The sequence below is a fragment of the Myotis myotis genome, unplaced genomic scaffold, assembly GCF_014108235.1.
Source record: "Myotis myotis isolate mMyoMyo1 unplaced genomic scaffold, mMyoMyo1.p scaffold_m19_p_13, whole genome shotgun sequence".
In the NCBI taxonomy this organism is placed as follows: Eukaryota; Metazoa; Chordata; class Mammalia; order Chiroptera; family Vespertilionidae; genus Myotis; species Myotis myotis.
Window position 1 is genome coordinate 56497506 of NW_023416317.1, and position 18114 is coordinate 56515619.

The following is an 18114-nucleotide window of genomic DNA, read 5'->3' on the forward strand; positions in this document are numbered from 1 at the left end:
CCCCCCCCCCCCGGGACGCAGAGGTGCTGGGGGGAGAGGGGAGACATACGAAGTGCTGAGTCCTGGGCCTGAGCCGGCAGCCCAGCACCCGGGGCCGCCACGGTGAGGGGGAGGGTCCCACCGTCAGGCGGCACCGCAGCCTGGTCTCTGCCCCGCAAAAAGAAGGAGGCTGAGCAGTTCTTGGTGTTTTTCTTTCTACATTTTATTATTTCAAACCAGGTGAACAATTCCCGAAAACGTGAAAAAAGCAAGGAAGTGTTCAACGCTGAAGGACCCGACCTGGGGGAGGGCACGAGGGGCGCGGCCCCTCGGCAGGCAGCGGTGGTTCCTAGGTTAGCGGGAAGGGCTACATGGAGGTTAATGGAGCCGGTGGCCCTGGGACAGGCCTCTGTGAAGCTGGCAGCCCTTGGACCCGACGGTGTGGGGCAGGGGGGCCGCACAGGGGCAGCCAGCAGGGCGGGTGTAAACACACGGACACACTCAAGGCACGGCGTCGCTCGAATGGGGCTGGGGGAGCTGGTCAGGATCGGACAGTTTTAAATACTTTTTCCTCTAAAAAGTTTCTAAGTTTGCGTGGTTTTTTTTCCTTTCGTTTTTTTAAAAAGCTACGAGAACGAGCGGTGGACTGTGGTCTCCAGGAATGGTGGTGTCTCACGCGTCTTGTGCTTTTCCTTGGGGCCTCCGAGCGGCTGGGGTGGGGGTGGGGGCAGGAGGCTCCCTGTAAACATCTGGCCTTGGGCTGGGCCAGGGGCTGGGGCTGGGTGAAGCCGGGGTCCCAGGCTGGAGGAGTGAGTGCCCCTCCCCCACCACAGAACAAGACAAGGGCCAAATCCAGAACAGACAGATGCCCAGGAAAGGGGTACCCAGCTGTTCCCAGCACCTGGGACAAGGGCAGGCTTCGGACAGGGAAGCCTGTGGCACCCCCTTCCCCAAGTCTTGGGAGCTGAGGGAGGCAACAGGGGGAGCCAAGAACAGAGAGAGGGGGGAAGCGGTGGGGAGGGCAGGTGGGGGGCGTGGTCCTCTTGCCCCCATCTTCCTTAGGAACTGGGGGAGCAGATTCGGCGGCGGCCCTGAGGTGGGGGCAGGCAGGGCATGGGTCAGGAGGTAGACACTGTGAGACTCTTCCCACCCCCCACCCCCCGACAATGACCTGTTCCTTTCCCACCCATTTGTTACCAGGGACACAGTGGCCACCCAGAAGCCAGTGCCCGTTGCTGGGCTCCTTGGGGGAGAGGGTCTGAGGCTGGCAGAGTCTTCCCACCTCCCCAGGCCCAGGGGAGCCAGCCAGCTCAGGAGCCTCAAGGTCGGAGGCAAAGAGGGAGGAGCACAGAGCCGGTCACACTGAGCGGCAGGTGGGGGCCCCAGCGTCCTCCAGGCTGGGCCCAGGGTCTGGTGGTGAGGAAGTGAGTTTTCTCCAAGGAAGGCCGAGCAGCCCTTTAGCTCTGTCCCAGCGCACAGTGCAGCTGTGTGGGCCCCCGGGCAGCAGAGCCCAGCCCTGCCCGTGCCCAGGCACTGGGTGACCCTCCTGACTCACCAGCCTGCGTGCCCCTTGTCCTCTGCGCTCCTACTGGGCGCTCACCTGGACTCCTGCGTCCCCGCTCTGGGTCAGTGGCCCTGCTCTGTCCCTCCCCAGCTCCCTGCCTGGCCCCGCCCCGGCCCCCCAGCTCCCCGCCTGGCCCCCCGGCTCACCGTCCTGCCAGGTCGGCTGCCCCTCAGAAGAGGCCGCAGTCCTTCAGGTTGTTCTTGATGATGACGTCAGTGACGGCGTCGAACACGAACTGCACGTTCTTGGTGTCGGTGGCGCACGTGAAGTGTGTGTAGATCTCCTTGGTGTCCTTGCGCTTGTTCAGGTCCTCGAACTTGCTCTGGATGTAGCCGGCTGCCTCCTCGTACTTGTTGGCCCCTGTGGAGGCAGCACGGTGAGACCTGCCCGTCCCACGCGTCCCCACACGCACACAGGGCGTGCTCACGTGCACAGGATGAGTGTGAGCGCAGGCACATCTGTGTGGGAGGAGGATGCCCACGTGCACACGGAAGGGCCCACCCCCAGAGTGGGAAGAAGGGCCCCCACCTGCTGGCACAAGTACTTAAGTCCCAAAAGCACCAGCCAGACCAAGGGCCCCACAGTTACCCTTCTGTCCAGCAGGGGGCGCTGCGAGCCAGCGGGTCCCCCCAGCGCTCCGAGGCCCAGCCCCCCACCTGTGTATTCGGGGAAGCAGATGGTCAGGGGGCTGTGAGTGATCTTCTCCTCGAACAGGTCCTTCTTGTTGAGGAAGAGGATGATGGACGTGTCCGTGAACCACTTGTTGTTGCAGATGCTGTCGAACAGCTTCATGCTCTCGTGCATGCGGTTCTGGGGGCAGGACAGCGGGCACCCCCGGCGGGCCCCCCCCCCCCGCCCCGCCCCTCGTGGTCTCTGGCGCTCACCATCTCCTCATCCTCCGCAAGCACCAGGTCGTAGGCGCTCAGGGCCACGCAGAAGATGATGGCTGTCACGCCCTCGAAGCAGTGGATCCACTTCTTCCGCTCAGACCGCTGGCCGCCCACGTCGAACATCCTGCAGACACAGGGGCACCTTAGCTCCAGAGAAGGGAGGAGCCCCTGGAAGGATCCCGGCTCCACCCCTAGGCCGCCACTGAGGACAGAGCCTGCTCAGGGGGGGCGGCTACCCTCCCGGCTCCACACTTGTCCACTTTCCCCGACTCTGGGCCAGGGAGTGTGCCCGGCACGCTCGGGTGGTCAGCAGCACAGGCTCGGGGCTGTCGGCAGGGCCGGCTGCGGCCACAGGGGCAGGTCTCAGAGCATGTGAGCTGCTGGCAAGAGCAGGGCTGCCCTCGCTCCCTGCACAGCCAGGAGCAGGTCCTGGAGGGAGGCCCCTCCCTCGTCACCTCCGGGCTGGCGGTCCGCCTCTCCACACACACACACACACACACACACGCACACGCACACACACTGTGCTCACTTGAAGTGCAGGTCCTTGAAGGTGAAGTGTGTCTCCACGATGCCCGTGGTCTTCACCCGGGTCCGCAGCACGTCCTGCTGGGTGGGGATGTAGTCGCTCTGTGCGATGCGCTCCAGGTCGTTCAGGTAGCTGGAAGGGGGGGAGGGGGGGTCAGTGGGGCCAGCAGGGGCCTCCTGACCTGCATGACCCTCGTTGCTCAGATGAGGAAACCTGGACCCGAATCCCCCGGCTCCCCCCTGTAGGTCAGCCCGCGAGGGGCAGCTCGGTACCTGTGGCCGGCCCAGCCCCGCACCCAGGCCTGAGACAGGCCGGCCTCCGCTGGGGGCCCGGGTGCTAGAGCTGCAGGTGCAGGGGTGGGAGGGGACAGATCAGTTCTCCAGCGAGGGATTCAGGATGCTAATCAGTGCAATTATGGTGTCAGCCGTATAGCAACCTGGCGTGTCCTTGGACTTGGATGTGGAGCTGGGCAGGCTGGGCTCCTCAGGGGAGGGCATCAACATCTACTTGGGGGCCCCAGGGGCTTTACGTTACCAGCTCCCTTATTAGCTCCCATGTCAGCACCAACCCGCCCAGCCAGGCCCTGGGCCCGCCTACGGCGGCCTCAGTATCCTGCTAGTCCGGGGCTGGGTCCAGGCCGCCCAGCACCGAAGTCCTGCTCCTGGGGCAGGGCTGCTGGGCCAGCCCTTGGTTCCCACCAGCAGCCTGGCCAGAGGGAAATGACCTCAGAGACGCAGAGACAGAACAGAAAAACAGGAAGAGCCGGGGGGACCATGACGCCTGTGCTGTAACCTCCACACCAAGCCCCGCCCCCCACCAAGCGCCTCCAGTCTGGAGGCCCCTGGGTGGTTCCCCCCCCCCCCCCCGTCTCTCCCTCCCCAATAGGTGGGCTCTCCCCAGGGCCTTGCTGCCCCAGGGCAGCCCTGGAGGATGGCTGCGGAGAGGGGGGGTGTCCCAACCCGCTCCCCACCCTCAGTGAAGCATAAACCTGCCGGAAGAGCAGGGCCCGCGTTCACTGCTGAATCCACCCCCAGAACAGCGCTGTGCACACAGCAGGCGCTTGACAGGAAGGAGAAGGGAACGGGGAGGAGTGGGAAGTGGCCTGGCAGGCGGCTCCCGCCCGCCCTCCTGGAGGCCTGGGCACAGAGGTGGCAATGACTGACAGGGCCCACACCTCTGCTGAGCCTGTGACGGTGGAAGGGCAGCCCGGAGGCCCCGAGGCCTGTGTTTGGCTGAGACTGTAGCTTGGGGGCGGGGCGGGGGGGGGTTCAGACCTCTGCGAGGGCGGGGGCTGTCCGCATAATGGGCAGGGAACGCCTCCCACCCCCTCCTGAGGTCCTGTCCGCAGACGGACTCCGGGCGGCTGGTGTGTGCAGGCCAGGCCTATCTGGGTGGCACCGTCCAGAGCCTGTGGGTGTCGCCCACGGCCCTGCAGCCTCAGCCCTGGCCTCCAGCCTGTCTGTCCTACTCCCCACGGGGCACTCAGTCGCCCTGTGCCAGGCGTGGTACCTGCAGGTACTTCAGGAAAGGCGGTAAGGGCGTCGTCCTGCGGGCTGGCCTCCCTCCGGGACTCCTGGGATCCCGTGATTCCCCAGCTGGCCCTGAGCTCAGCCAAGGGCCAGCAAGGGTGAGCGCTCAAGCCCTGGGCTCCACCTCCACCCGTGTCATCTCCCAGACCCTGCCTCCCCTCCGTGTCTCCCTGCCCAGCCAGCCTGAACTTCCCCTGTGACCAAGGCACAGTCAGCACTTTACCACCCGGGAGGTGGCACAGGCTGTGCCCTGCCTGCGGGCCCTGCCCATTCCCCCCAAGTCCAGGGCAGACTCCCCTGAGGCACCCCTCACTGGCCCTGCCCCCGCGGCTGCCACCACACTGATACCTAGGTTGTCACTGCTTGGGGGCTTGCCTGCTCCACTCACCCGTGTCCCTGCAGCCTTGCCCAGGACCTGGCACAGAGCAGGTGGCAGCAAACGGGTCTTTAGAACGACTGTGTGTGAGGACAGATGAGCCGCCGGCGGCCCGCAGGGGACGGGCTCTGTAAGCCCCTGCCTGGCCCTCCTGGCCTGGACATACCATGCCTCCCACCCCAAGCCAGACCCTGCAAGGCCTCACTGACAGTCCCCGCCTCTGAGGGAACCCCGCCCGCCCGCCCCGCTGGGCGCACTCACTAGGCAGCGGAGTCGTTGAGCTGGTACTCCCGGGAGCGGCTGAAGCAGGCCTGCACGCCGTGGTCGGCCCAGAGCCTCCGGATCACGCCGGACAGGTCCTCGGGGAGCACGCCCTGCTCCTCGGCCGTGCAGGACAGCGCAAACAGCTGCCTGGCGTCGTCCTGGGGACCGCAGGGGGTCAGCTGTCGCCGGGAGCACCCTACCCCACCTGACAAGGGCGGGAGGCCCCGGGGATAGGGCCTAGGCTGGGCACCCTCAGGTTCCCAGGACATGACGGGCCCTGAGGCCTCTGGGAGGCGGAAAGGGTGGGGGAGCCCATGTACCGCGCGGGAGGGGTCAGCGAAGTCAATCTGCAGGTTGCCCATGGCTTTGACGATGGCCATGATGGACTGGATGGTGTTGCTGTAGACAACCGCCCGGTACTGCCGGCATTCTTCCTCGGAGTAGCCGTCCTCATGGATGATCCTGGCAGCCAGGGAGCGGGGTTAATGGCCACAGACAGCGCAAGACCACCTGGGGGGCTAGGGCCTGCAGGGACCCACTTCAGAGAGGACGGAACTGCCCCCACCCCCCGGGTTCTGAGGATGGATGGCTGCCTCCGGGAGCGCCCTGAGCCGGGCCCAGGAGAGGGGAGACCGAGGCGGGGAGGCCGTCCGCACACAGCACTCACTTCATCTGCTTGACGATGGTGCTCTTCCCCGACTCCCCAGCACCTGGAACGGAGGGCGCAGGTCAGGGAGCCGGCCGCGGGCTCCACGGGACGCCGAGGGCCCAGCCACCTGCAGCCCTGGAGGCCGCGCTAACCCTCCCACCAACTGCAAGGGGGAGATGGAGGCAGGCAGGCAGCAGAGCCGGCAGGGCTGCGGCTGGCAGGGCCATGCGGTCAAGGTGCCCTATAGTGGACTCTCCCCAGATGCGGCCACCCACAGCCCCGTGTGCCCTGCAGGAGTCGCCCTGCCTCCCACCAGCAGGCTGGCTCCCCCACACTTGGCGTAGCTGCCAAGGGCCCTGGATGGCACGGCGTCACACTCCTGTCTCCAGACACGGCCCAGGGCCAAGCCCGCTGCCTGCGGTGCCCCGGTCGGCCCTGAGGAGATGGAGCCCGGGGCCTGGGGTCGGGCGGTGTGACACGCACACACCCAGGCACGCCCCCCCCCCCCCCCGCCCCCGTGTCTCCCCTGGGCCAGCGGTGAGGGCCTGGGGCCGCTCCCCTGTAACCGTCACAGCAGCCCAGGCTCTGCTCCCGCTTACGGATGAGGACAAAGCGGCTCAGAAAAGTCTGGTCCCAAGCGCGTGGGCCAGGGTTCGGACGCCCAGCCCTTCTGCTATTAGGCTCAGACCCTGTGGGATGATGCCCTGGGAGATAAAAACAGCCAATTCCCAGGTTTCCTCCCAGACACAGAGCCAGGTCTAGAGGGTGCAGCCCAGGAGCCCGCATTTCCCAGGAAGGTGATGACCAGGGGACGGAGGGGCAGGGACAGGGCCTCCCCTCCCTCCCGAGCTCCAGGCGCAGTCACCTCGGCTGGACCCGGCTCATCCTCCCGGCCGTTGCCCACGGAGTTCTCCTTGCTGGGTGCCCCTGCCCCGCGCCCCACCGACATGTGTCCCAACCCTCCTGACCACGGCGGCAGGCCAGCAGGTGAGTGGGCAGGTCACGCGCGGGGCCTCTGGCCCTCGGGGTCAGTAAAGACGCCCCAGAGGGTGGCGTGGCCGACACACACACTAACACGAGCAACAAGGACAACAGCAACAGCCCGGCCACGAGCCAGGAGGCCACGGTTGGGTTCCTGGTCAGGGCAGGTGCCCGGGTTGCGGGCTTGATCCCCAGTAGGGAGCGTGCAGGAGGCAGCCAGTCAATGATTGTCTCTCATCATTGATGTTTCTCTCTCTCTCCCTTCCTCTCCGAAATCAATAAAATATATTAAAAAGAGTAACAGCAATAATGACAATAGCAAAGCATGAATAGCGCCCTCTTCGGGAAATGCCACTCCAGGCCCATCACGTCCGCTAATAACCGCACCTGTTCTGTCCTCAGCCCCTGACAGTGAGGAAGCGGAGAGGCTGCTGTCCGGGGCTGCAGGCCCCTGTGGCCCGTCTGTCTGAGTGCAGTGCCCCCCAAGCGGCCCCGAGTGCCCCGTGCGGCAGCCGGACCACGGGCTCACACCCGCGCAGTCTCCGCAGGCCCTCCAGGCAGCAGCAGAGCCGTGTACGGCCAGAAACCGAGGCGCAGCTGCGGCCCTGGGTGTGTTCGCAACCCAGCGGCCCTCCGAGAGGGGTCTGGGCTCCCCTCACAGGCGCCACCAGCTGCTGGCATCATGGGCAGAGGAGCACGGGGGGTAGCAGGTATGTGTGGGGGGCAGTGAGGCCCCAGTCCCGGTGTCCAGGGGCGTGGGCTGTGGTCAGATGGCAGCACCCCTCACCGCACCGCAGAGCGGCCAGGACCGCACACCCACCTGTTGGCTGACCGGCCTAGTGGCTGCGTGAGCGTCCCTCCTGCCCAGGCACTTTCCCGCGGAGCAGGCGGGAGGGGGCACATCCCGGGCGGAGGGACCAGGAGCCACAGAGTTGGAGTCTCGGCCAGGACTGGGGCCTCGCAAGGCAGTGGAGGCCAAGGATGTGCAGTGATGGGTCAGAGCAACACGCCACGCCCACCCGGGCGAACTGACACTCAGAGCGACAGCTCTCCGCACAGGGGGCCGAGGTCCGGGTGAGGGTTGTCGCCTCCTGTATAACTTTGCGACCCCCGTCGCCTGAGTCACCAGTGTCCCTGGCTGGCCTGGGACCACTCTCTTGGTAAATGGTGTGAGCAAGGCATCGCCCTTGCCCGGCGATGGGGATGACAGCACAAACTTGCTTTGCATCTGATTTTCCTGGCGGGGCAGACTGGCAGGCACCACAGGGCAGGCAGCACCCAGGCAAGCGGGCCGGAGCCAGGATGCTCGCTCCCTGCCCGGCAGCCGAGGGCCCGCTTCCTGTCCCCGGGAGCCTGTCTCCCTGGCCCTCACATCCTGAGTTAGGAGGGCACCGCTTCACAGGGGGCATCCCAGGTCCCGGAGCCCCGCCCCTGGCCTTAGGTGGGAAGGAGAGAATGGTAGGACAGAGCAGGGTGCTGGCGGCTGGGCAGGAAGCAGGGGGACACGGGGACAGAATCAGGGGCAGGAGCGGCTAGGGCAGGTCAGGGGGCCAGGGGCAGAGGAGTGGGACCACAGCACGACGCTGGTGGATGGGTGGGACGAGGACCCTGGCTCTCGGGGACCCACCGGCCTCACTCTTCACCCCTCCAGCGGCCCCCTTCCCACCGCGGCCTGCAGTGCTGCCACCATATAAGCTGGCACTTGGCTCAGAGTCTGCTTGCACCTCGCTGATCCCGGGCACCCAGCCCCCCAGCTGTGCACCTTCCCCCTCAGAGGAGAGGGCTTCCCTCCCGGGCTCCAGCTTGCTGCCCAGGTGCCGGGAGGGGCCTCCAGGGGAGGTGGCAGGGGTCTCCCGCCCGGAGAGGGCCCTCCATGCAGGCTCCTGCTCAGAAGGCCCCGTGCAGAGGCCCGCAGAGCTGGGACGGCCAGAAGTGTTCCCACGGCCACGCCTCCTCTCAGCCCTTGTCCCGGGCGGGCGGGCGGGCGCAGCTGCTGGGCCCCGGGAGGCGGCAGTAATTGCCCTGATGTGCTGGCCCCAGCGGCTGCTCTGCTAGAACATCTGCTTCCACTCCAGAGCGCGGCCCCCACGGAGGAGGGAGCAGATGGGGGAGGAGGCGGCACCAGGCCACCTGCCTGGACCAGGCCACAGGCCTCTGCAGCAGGTGCTCGGCCACCAGTCCAGCTGCATGACCCCAAGCCCAGCATCAGGTCACTGCTGTCTGTCCATCTCGGACCCTGTACCTCCTGGACCAGGCTCTGCCCTGCTGGGAGGCCCTGACATGCCACTGTCCTCTCTGGCCTCAGTTTCCCCTCTGCAGACACTGCCCAGCCTTGAATGGCCAGCCCGCTCATCTCTCACTTTCAGATCTTCGCCCAGAGGGGGATCCAGACCTGTGCCCGCCCTGGTGCCCATCCTGGTCCTCCCTGAGGCCTCAGAGCTGAGCCCCTCCAGCCCGGTCCTGGCACCCTTCCCTCCTCCCCGGAGGCTGAGGGTTAAAACAAAGCTCTCAGCGCCTGGCGCCCGGGGAGAACCGCGATAAAACTTATTAGCGGCGTTTTCTGCCCTTGGGAAGATCGCAGATTTCCCCAAGGCTCTCGCAAGAGCACTGAGCCCAGTGACCCCGCGGTGAGGCCGTTCCAGCCACAACCTGCGGCCGGGCGGGAGCCTCGGAGGCTTTCAGCCGGGCCGTGGCCGTGGCGCTGACTCAGCAGCGGGTCCTGCCGGGACTTGTGTTAGTCGGAGCCACGCACTCCGCTGGCCCTTTGCTCCGAGTCCCCACTTCCCTCCACACAGCAGCTCCTCCCCTCCCCGGGCGCTCACGGCGGACACGGCCTCCCCGGGCTCAGAAGGCCGGCGGCTCCTGGGCGGTGGGCTCCCTGCGCACGTGGCCTGGGAGAGTGGCCGCCGACGTGGCAGGCCCAGGGCAGAGCGGCTCCCAGCAGCAGTGGCTGTGACCACAGGGTAGTCGGGCAAGCAGCCCAGCTCTAACCCACAGCACCAGGCCCGCCCCACGGCCGCCACCCGCCAACCCCGGTGGGGCGCGGGGGAAGGTGGGGTGAACCCTGGGACGCCCACCCCAGAGGCAGCCCGAGCACCACCGCCCACTCCCGTCCTAGGAAGGTGCCACGTCTCCTGGCCAAGCCCGCGGTTCGGCTCCCCGCCACCCCGCCTCGGCTCCTGCCCCTCCCCTGCAGCCGCAGGGTCCCGGCCTCCACCACCAGGGGGAGCCAGCAGCCGGAGACCCAGGGAGGAGGTGGGGGCGGGGTGGTGCTGGGGAGCATCTGTTTCTGAAAAGCAGCCTCAGCCAGGGCCGTTGGGGGAGGAGCCTGGACCCTCACCCATCACCCGCCCGGAGCCTGGGAAGCCCTGGGTCTGCGGAGACACAGCGCCAGGAACAATGGGAACGGGAGGGGGAGGGGAGAGGGAAGGGGAGGGGGGAGGGGGGCCGCCAGACAAAGGCCCTGGGAGCCCCGCCCCCGGCAGCTCTTCCTTCCTCCAGGTGCTGCTTGGGCCCTCACTCCCTAGAAGGGGCTCCGCGTGGGTCTGCGCTGCGGGTCTTGGATGGGCCTTGCCTTCCCCCAGGTGCCCCAACAAACCCGGAACCTCCCCGGGAAGTGCCAACAATCGGGCCAGGCCTGCCTCTGCCAAGTCAGCGCTCTCTGTGCAAGAGGAACTGGCCGGCCAGACAGACAGAGGGCTTGCAGGGCAGGACGGTCTCCCCCGGGGCCTGACCACTGTGCAGGGGAAACTGAGGCAGCGGGTCGGAAAGGCCGCCTGGAGGAGAGGAGGCCCTGAGCCTGTGCTGTTGGACCTTAAGGCGACAGGTCTCACCCTACAGCAGCCCGAGATGCCAGAACGTTGCACTCTTCTTCCCCCTGCTTCTTCATTTAAGGGGCCCCTTTGCTGTTTTCAAAGAACCTAACCCCCCACTTCTCAGTCACTATGGTGGCCCCAGGTGAGGTGCCCAGTGCCCTGAGGGAGTGTGCCAAGCCCCAAGCCTGCCTGGAGCCCCCCTGGTCCTCACTCACCCCAAACTAGCCCAGGGTCTCGCCCAAGCCGGCAGCTTGCTGAGTCCCCACAAGCCCTGGAGCCATGCTGACACCCCAGGTCCCCGCCCGCCCGAGAGGAAGGGTCGCGAGGATGCGCTCTGCTCTGCGCAGCTCATAGCCCAGGAGCCTGCAGATCTGCTCCCAGTTTCCTAAGTCTCTCTGGCTCCTCAGCCCTGGGGTCCCGCCTGACAACACAGAGCAGAACCCTGGGACCCCGAGCAGAGGGGAGGCCACAAACCCTGAGGCCAAAGAGGAGGAGGACCTGCCTCAGCACCGAGTATGGCTGCCAGGCTGCACCCGGACACAGTGGCACAGTCCGCACGCGCGCGAGCCCGCCGCAGCCTGTGCTCACGGGGGAGCCACGGCGGGAACTCTGTTGTCTCCCAGCTCAGGGCCCCCACCTCCCAGCGGGCGCAGTCGCCTAAGCCTGGGGGTGGTGCACGGAGCCAGCGTTAAGGCCAGCGGAGTGGAGCACTCAGGTGCCTGCCTCTGCCTGGGGGCTGCGAGGAAAGGCAGGAAGCAAAAACGGGGGAGCTGCATGGTCACCGGGCCCAGGGCAGGTTCTGGTTGGAGCAGTGACGGGATTCATGCACAGTCCTGGGTCCTGCCCTGGGGCACAGTCCCCTTGCGATCTCCTCCGAGACGGGCCACCCAGACGTGCAGCGCACGTGCGCACCCACCGCACCTGCCTGCCTCCCGGCTCATCATTCTTGCCAGAACCACTGCCCGGGTCACATCTTGGTGTCTCCACTTATTGGGTAAGTCATGTAATGTCCTGGGCCTCAGTTTCCCCATCAGTGAAATGAGTGTGAGTCAGACCCGCCCCTGAAGCGTCCGGCGCCATAGCAACCCAGGCTCAATCAGGCAGCTGCTCTCGTTCCCAGAGGCCGAGCGAAGGCACCCAGGCCAGTGGCCAGCAGCAGGGGGAATCCTTAGCCTGGACCAGGGCCCCTCTGTCCAGCCCGGGGCAGGGGAAACCCAGAGTGAGCTAATGCTGGCTGCGGCTCCGTTTCCGGGCATTCATCGGGGCCTGCAGCCGGCCTTCCGGCCCTGGAGGCCATGGCTGCTCGGGACGCAGCAGCAGCTCCGCTTTCCTGCCAGCTCCCGCCTCCCGGCCGGCGTCCCTCTCCCAGCCTCCACTTCCTGTGGTCAGAGGAGGGGCCTGGAACCCTCAGAATCGCCAGGCGCCGGGATCCGAGGCCAGGGGCTGCTGGGGCAAGACAAAGGCCGGGGCTGGCTCCAACCCAGAGGCGCCTAGCAGCGCGGCACAGGGCGTGCGATGAGCCCGAGCAGGTGGCCTCACCGTCCGGGCTCCCAGTGGACGGCTCACCTGCCCACCCCCAGCAGAGCGGGCCCTCCGGCCTCTTCCTCTTTGGGGCTCCTCCTCCTCCAGCTGCTTCCTCCTCTTCCTCTGGCGCGGACACCACTTCCCCGAGCCGCCCAGCCCTGCCGCCGCCGCCGCCGCCGCCCTCCGCCGCGGGGACACAGTGGGCACTGCCAGTGGGCACTGCCATTGCCACCCCCTCTGCATATTTTGAAGCCGTGGCAGCCGTGACACCAGGGACGCACCAGGCCACAAGGACACCTTCTCAACAAGCCCTGTCCGGCCCACCTGTAGGTTCTGGCTCCCACTGGCCCGGCTCTCACTGCCAAGCCCTGATGTACCCACAGGGCGCCCAGCAGACGTTTGGCTATTCCAGGGAGAGTCCCCTTCCCAAACCACCAAGATGGCCACAGCCCCGAGAAGCAGCATTGGGGAGAGGGTGAGGGTTGGCTGGTTTTTTGTGTGTTTTTTTAAATATATTTTTATTGATTTCAGAGAGGAAGGGAGAGGGAGAGAGAAAGAAACATCAATGATGAGAGAGAATCATTGATCGGCTGCCTCCTGCACGCCTCCTCCTGGGGATCAAGCCTGCAACCTGGGCATGTGCCCTTCACTGGAATCGAACCCAGGACCCTTCAGTCTGCAGGCTGACACTCTATCCACTGAGCCACACCAGCCAGGGTTGGGCTGAGGTTTAGTAAGAACAAGAGCTCCAGGCCAGAGGCGGTGGGCAGAGGCCCCACCCTGGACTATGGCTGAGGGAGGGGCTGCCTCAGAGCACCAGGTCCCAGGGCCCCCATCTAAGGGCCTCGCTCCAGGGCACCTTGCAGGGCACCTTAGGTGGGCCCATGAGCTATGGCCCGGCCAGAACCCGCTGGCCCCTTCTCCTCACTCAACTCCTAGGTTGGGACTCTTGCCCTGAGCTGTTGGGAAGATGGACAGAGGCTGGCCTGGGCCCTGCTCTCCCCCCCCCCACCCCCCCACATCTGTCCAGTCCTGTCTCCCCACAGCACCAAGGGGTGTCGGGGGGCAGCACTCGGGCTCTGGTCAGACCTCTCATCACCTGCTGGCGGGTGTGGTGCGACAGGGGCTTGGTCCCTCGGTGGCTAAGAGCTTCTGTGAACAAAGCTTCCTCCATCCTGTTCCTGCCTAAAGGATGGGTGGTGCCCCGCTGGCGTGGCTCAGTGGCTGAGCGTGGACCTATGATCCAGGAGGTCATGGTTTGATTCCCCGTCAGGGCACAGGCCCAGGTTGCAGGCTAGATCCCCAGTGTGGGGCGTACAGGAGGCAACTGATCCATGATTTTCTCTCATCATTGATGTTTCTCTCTCTCTCTCCCTCTCCCTTCCTCTCTGAAATCAATACGAATATATTAAAAATAAAATAATGGGGCCTTTAAAGACAAAGACCAAGAGCTTCACAGCCAGGGCTCGTGTCCAGGGCAGGTATTCAGGACCAGCCCTGCTGGAGGCCTGGGGACCTCACTGGGATCCCACCTGACAGGCTGCCCAGGCCCCCATCTGGCAGCCAAGGCTCCAGCTCCAGCACAATGGAGTCCCGAGGCTGCCGGGCTGGCATGGAGGCCTGCGCTCCAGCTGCCTTGCCGTCCACCCCAGCCACAAGGGGCTCATTCTCTTCTCCTCACCACGGCTGCCCTCTGCCTGGGGTTCTCCGCCCACCCTCCCGGGACACCCTCCGCTGAGCTCAGCGTGGCTTCCTTTGCAAGGCCACCCAGTCTCTCCCGGCCGCCCAGCTCGAGGGCATCCCCTGAAGGACCCCCTCCCGCCCGCCCTACAGGAGCCTCAGCACCGGGCAGGGGCTGCGCTCGTGGGACTGGGCAGGACGCAGGCAGAAGGTGTCAGAAATGGCTCAGACCCCCTCACTCCTTGTGCGGGAGCCCCGTGCCCGCCCGTCGGGGGAGACAAAGCCTTGCCCAGCCTGGGGGAGGGGTGGGAAGAAGAGCCTGGGAGGCCCGAGCTGCCCCGCCCCCATTCAGATGCTAATGAGCTCCAGCCGGGAAGGCGAAGGCTGTGGGGGAAAGGCGGGACTGGAGGTAGGCTGGGTCCCTAGACCCCCAGGAAGGCGGCTCAACCCCCCAGGGCTGGGCCTAAGGCCCCAGGACAGTCTGTCACTCCAGGTGGCACCAACTGTCTACACTACGCGCCATGGTCTCCCCACTTGCTGTGAGCAACTGCCTGAGGTCAAGGAAAGGGGTTCCCCAAAACTCCATCCTGGGGCCAAGCAGCCTGGAGGCTGGGGAGACACCTCCCTACCAAACTCTCCGCTCTGCAGGGGTGATTGAGGGTCCCTCGCCTGTTCCCACCCTCCAGGCTCTGGTGTTCTCCCCACCTGTGGCTGCAGCAGGCACCGGTGCTCAGGGACAGGTGGAGAGCGGACCAGGATTTACCAGCTGGGCTGCTCGTCCAGTACACTAGGTGGGCTCGGGATTTGAACCCAGATCTGGTGACCCCAAGAGCTGGTCCAGGGAGGGTGAGCCAGGAAACAGCCACCCCAGGGCTGGGGAACCCAGGCCAGGTCTTCCTCCCTCAGTACCTGGCGGAGTTGGCCCCTTTGCCGCCTTTGTCTAGTCCTAGCAAATGTCATTCTTCAAGGCTACCCAGAGGGCCCCTTCCTAGGAGGCACCCCCACTTTCACCCATCCCCCAGCCAGCTACCTACCTACCGTGGGCCAGGCCCTTTGTTAGAGACACAGACAGGACAAAGGCCATCTACCGCCCTTCGTAAACCGAATGGAACCCTCGCATGTACAGTCTGGCTGGCCAGGCCAGGACTCCTGAGCCCTGCTCTGGTCTGAGCCCCAAGAGCCAGACAGGCCTGCGACAGTCCCCAAATAGCTTGAGCAAGCTGGGGGTCCCTCTGAGGTCACACTGGGAGGAAGGAGCAGACCACAAAGCCATTCTCCTGTGGGAAGAGTTGGAGTCCCTACTGTGTGCCAAGCCCCGAGACTGGCTGCAGACTGGACTGGGAGGAGGGCTGTGTGAGATGCTGGCACAGCCTGTGATGAGACCAGCAGGGAAAAGCCTCAGAAGCTTCCGTCTCAGGATCCCCCAATCCTGGTCATCGGCCCGACACCAAGCCCTTGCCACCCACCTGCCCACGATATGCCAGGCTGTGGCTCATCTCACTCCATCCACCATCCCCAAGACCAAGTTCAGTAGCACTTCCTTCACTCAACAAACAGACAAGGTGCACCCAGTGGGTGCCAGGCTCCATGCCTAGCTCAGGAGGAGCCCTGCCCTGCCATCTCAGGGTGGGCGGGCAGCTCTGCCCAGACACGGGCTCTGAGGGGGGAGCCGCAGCACCAGAGCCAGGGGTGCACCCAGCCTTGGCGAAGGGGCTGCCAGGAAGGTGCCGGGCGGTGGTGCCTGGGCAGTCTTGAAGAGGAGGCGTGAGTTAGGTGGAACCGGGACAACACCCCAAGTGAGGGGCCACGAAGTGCCAGGGCTGGAGGCGCCGCTGTGCTGACACGCGAGGCTTTCCCGCCGGTGACCGACACTGTCTCCTTTGCCCACACGCCCATCTGAAATCAGAGAAACCCCCAAACCCGGACTCTGGCTTCCTTTCCCCTGACGCCCAGACGCCCAGATTCCGCCGGGGACAACAGGTGGCGGTGTCCCTGGAGCGGGGCTGGTATCAGCACCTCTGTCCCCCACCAAGCTGCCAGGAACACCTCTCCCCCGTGCGCACATCTGCCTCTGCCAGTGACAGCCTGGGCCGGCGCTGGGCTGGCGCTCTACCCAGGCCGGGAAGGAGCCAGGGTGCGGGTGGGGCAGCGGGCGTGGTTCTGGCTGGGAAGGGAGGCTGGCAGTTACCCAGCGAGTCCCGTTGCCTGGACGGAGTCCTTCCCGCTATGTGGGCCGGCACTCGGGCTGCTCCACGGGCTCCATCACCTCCCTGCACCTGGGCGGGAAAGGGCCGCCGCCAGGGCACTTCCCACCTGGGCCCGGGGAGCCCATCCCACAGAGAGAGCAAAGGGGGGCGGGAAGCTGAGGGGGGCCCGCGGCCCAGAAGACGTGGAGCCGGACCCTGCACCCGGCTCTGCCAGCCCGGCTCCCGGCCCGCATCTCAGCTGCCACACAGACCGGCCCGGGAAGAGGCTGCCGGAGGCCCGGGAAGAGGCTGCCCAGAGGCCGGCAGAGCTGGGAGCAGCAGGATGGGGTCCCCTCCCAGCCCAGCGGGCGTTCCCCCGCGAGACACCCACTCGCCGTTCCCGCAGCGGAGACAGGAAGAGGCGAGCGCCCGACGCAAAACAGCCCAGGAGGCCGGGCCGCCGCCCCTCCCGCCCCTTCGCTTCCTCCCGCAGAGAGCGGATGCCATTTTGAAACCTCCGGGCTGTGCCCCAGAGGCCAGGCCCCCAGGGACAGTCAACAGATGGGCGGCCGACGGAGACACGCCGTCCCGGGCCCTACGCCCGCACGGAAGGCCCCGTCTCTCAGCCAGGGACCCACAGCGACTCGGGGTGAGGGGCCACACCCCCCCACACCGTCCAGCCTCCACGCTGCTGCGGGGGCCTCCCGCCTCCTGAAACCCCCCAGACCAGGCTGCCAGGGCACACCTGCTCCGGCGGGAGGCTGGCCTGGGGCAAGCACAGGCCCACAGTCTCCGCAAAAGTCCAGCTCAGTGCCCCCCCCACCCCCACCCCCGCCACACTCACCGGCTGGCCCGCTGGCCCCCTCGCAGGGCTCAGCATCCCCCTCCCGGCCTTGTGGCCCAGAAGGGGTGCGGGAAGCCCGGCAGGCCCGCAGCTCTCGCCCGCCCACTGGGGCAGCAACATGTCGGCTGTCTCACCACTTCCACTTCCCCCCACCCCTCAAGCAGCCACCATCTTCCCTGGGATTGAAGGCACCACGACCTGCACTCCTCAGCACTCCCCCCCCCCCGTGCCCCCACCTCCCTCGCAGCCCCCACGGGGCTTAGGCACTGGGGGGCGGACAGCCAGCGGCTCCCCGGGGAAGCCCAGGCCTGGCGCCCTTCCCCAGCGGGACCAGCGGCGCCTCCGTTGGGCCGGGCCCTCTCCTCCCGCCCGGCCCATGGGCACAGGATGGATGGGGGCCTCTGGGGAAGGCCAGAGTGGGGGAGAGGACGTGCGGGAGGGGGAGCAGTGGGTGTGAGAAGGGATTGTGCAGCGAGGAACTTGGTGGGCCATATGCATGGAGCAGGGGTCTCTAAAGGTTTGGGGGTTCCTGCTGGAGGGCTCATGAGCAGTCAGGGTTTCCCAATCAAAAGGCCCCCTGGGGTCAGGATGCACAGGTGGTTATGGGGTCCAGAGTAGAGATGGGCACAGAGGGGGAAGGAGGGAGTGGGGGGGACCTGGCAGGGGCCTCAGGGATGCTCATGCCCAGTGGGAACAGGGGAGCAAGTAGGGGGAGAGGTGGTACCTGGGAGGAGGGCGCTGATTGGGGTTTGAGGGTCTGAGTTTGGTCGGCCAAGGGCGGATGGTCACGCAGAGTTCAGGGCAGCTTCCGTTGGGGCAGAAATGGGTGGGTTTGGGGGTTTGGGATGAGTTGAGGGTCTGACCTAGAGTCTGGACTATGGGCCAGAGGTCTAGGCCAAGCCAGAGTTTTGAATCATTATTTGGGGGTCCTGGCCAGGCCGGGTCGGGGCCCAGGCTCAGTCTGGGGGTTCAAAGCCCTAGCCTGGATGCCAAAGTCCTGGGCGGGGGGGTGAAGCGGGAACAGCGGTCCCAGCGCAGGACGCGGCCTCACCCAACAGCAGCAACTTCACCTCCCGCGCCGCCTTCTCGCCGTCCTCCCGCAGGTTCTTGTCGATCATCTTGGAGCGCTCGGCCGCCGCCTTGTCCTCGGCGCTCACCGTGCAGCCCATCCCGCCGCCCGCCGGCCCGGCCGCCGCCCGGCCCCCACACGGCCCCCGGCCCGGCTCGGCCCGCGCGACCCACTCGCTCCCGCCGCCGGCGCTCTCGGGGCAGCTCTCGGGTCCGTAGTTCCGAGCGTCTGCGGGCGG

General features: G+C 66.4%; 1 protein-coding gene across 1 annotated transcript; it reads right to left on the reverse strand.

The window, feature by feature from the left end:
- Positions 1-180: 180 nt before the first annotated feature.
- On the reverse strand, positions 181-18114 carry GNAI2 (G protein subunit alpha i2). The gene is made up of 9 exons (XM_036333498.1): positions 17859-18114; positions 5796-5838; positions 5449-5590; positions 5126-5286; positions 2963-3091; positions 2428-2557; positions 2200-2353; positions 1690-1903; positions 181-1070 (listed from the first exon to the last, which is right to left on the reverse strand). The coding sequence occupies exons 1-8, from the start codon at positions 17974-17976 to the stop codon at positions 1713-1715; spliced, it is 1068 nt and encodes a 355-aa protein (XP_036189391.1). The 5' UTR covers positions 17977-18114; the 3' UTR covers positions 181-1070; positions 1690-1712.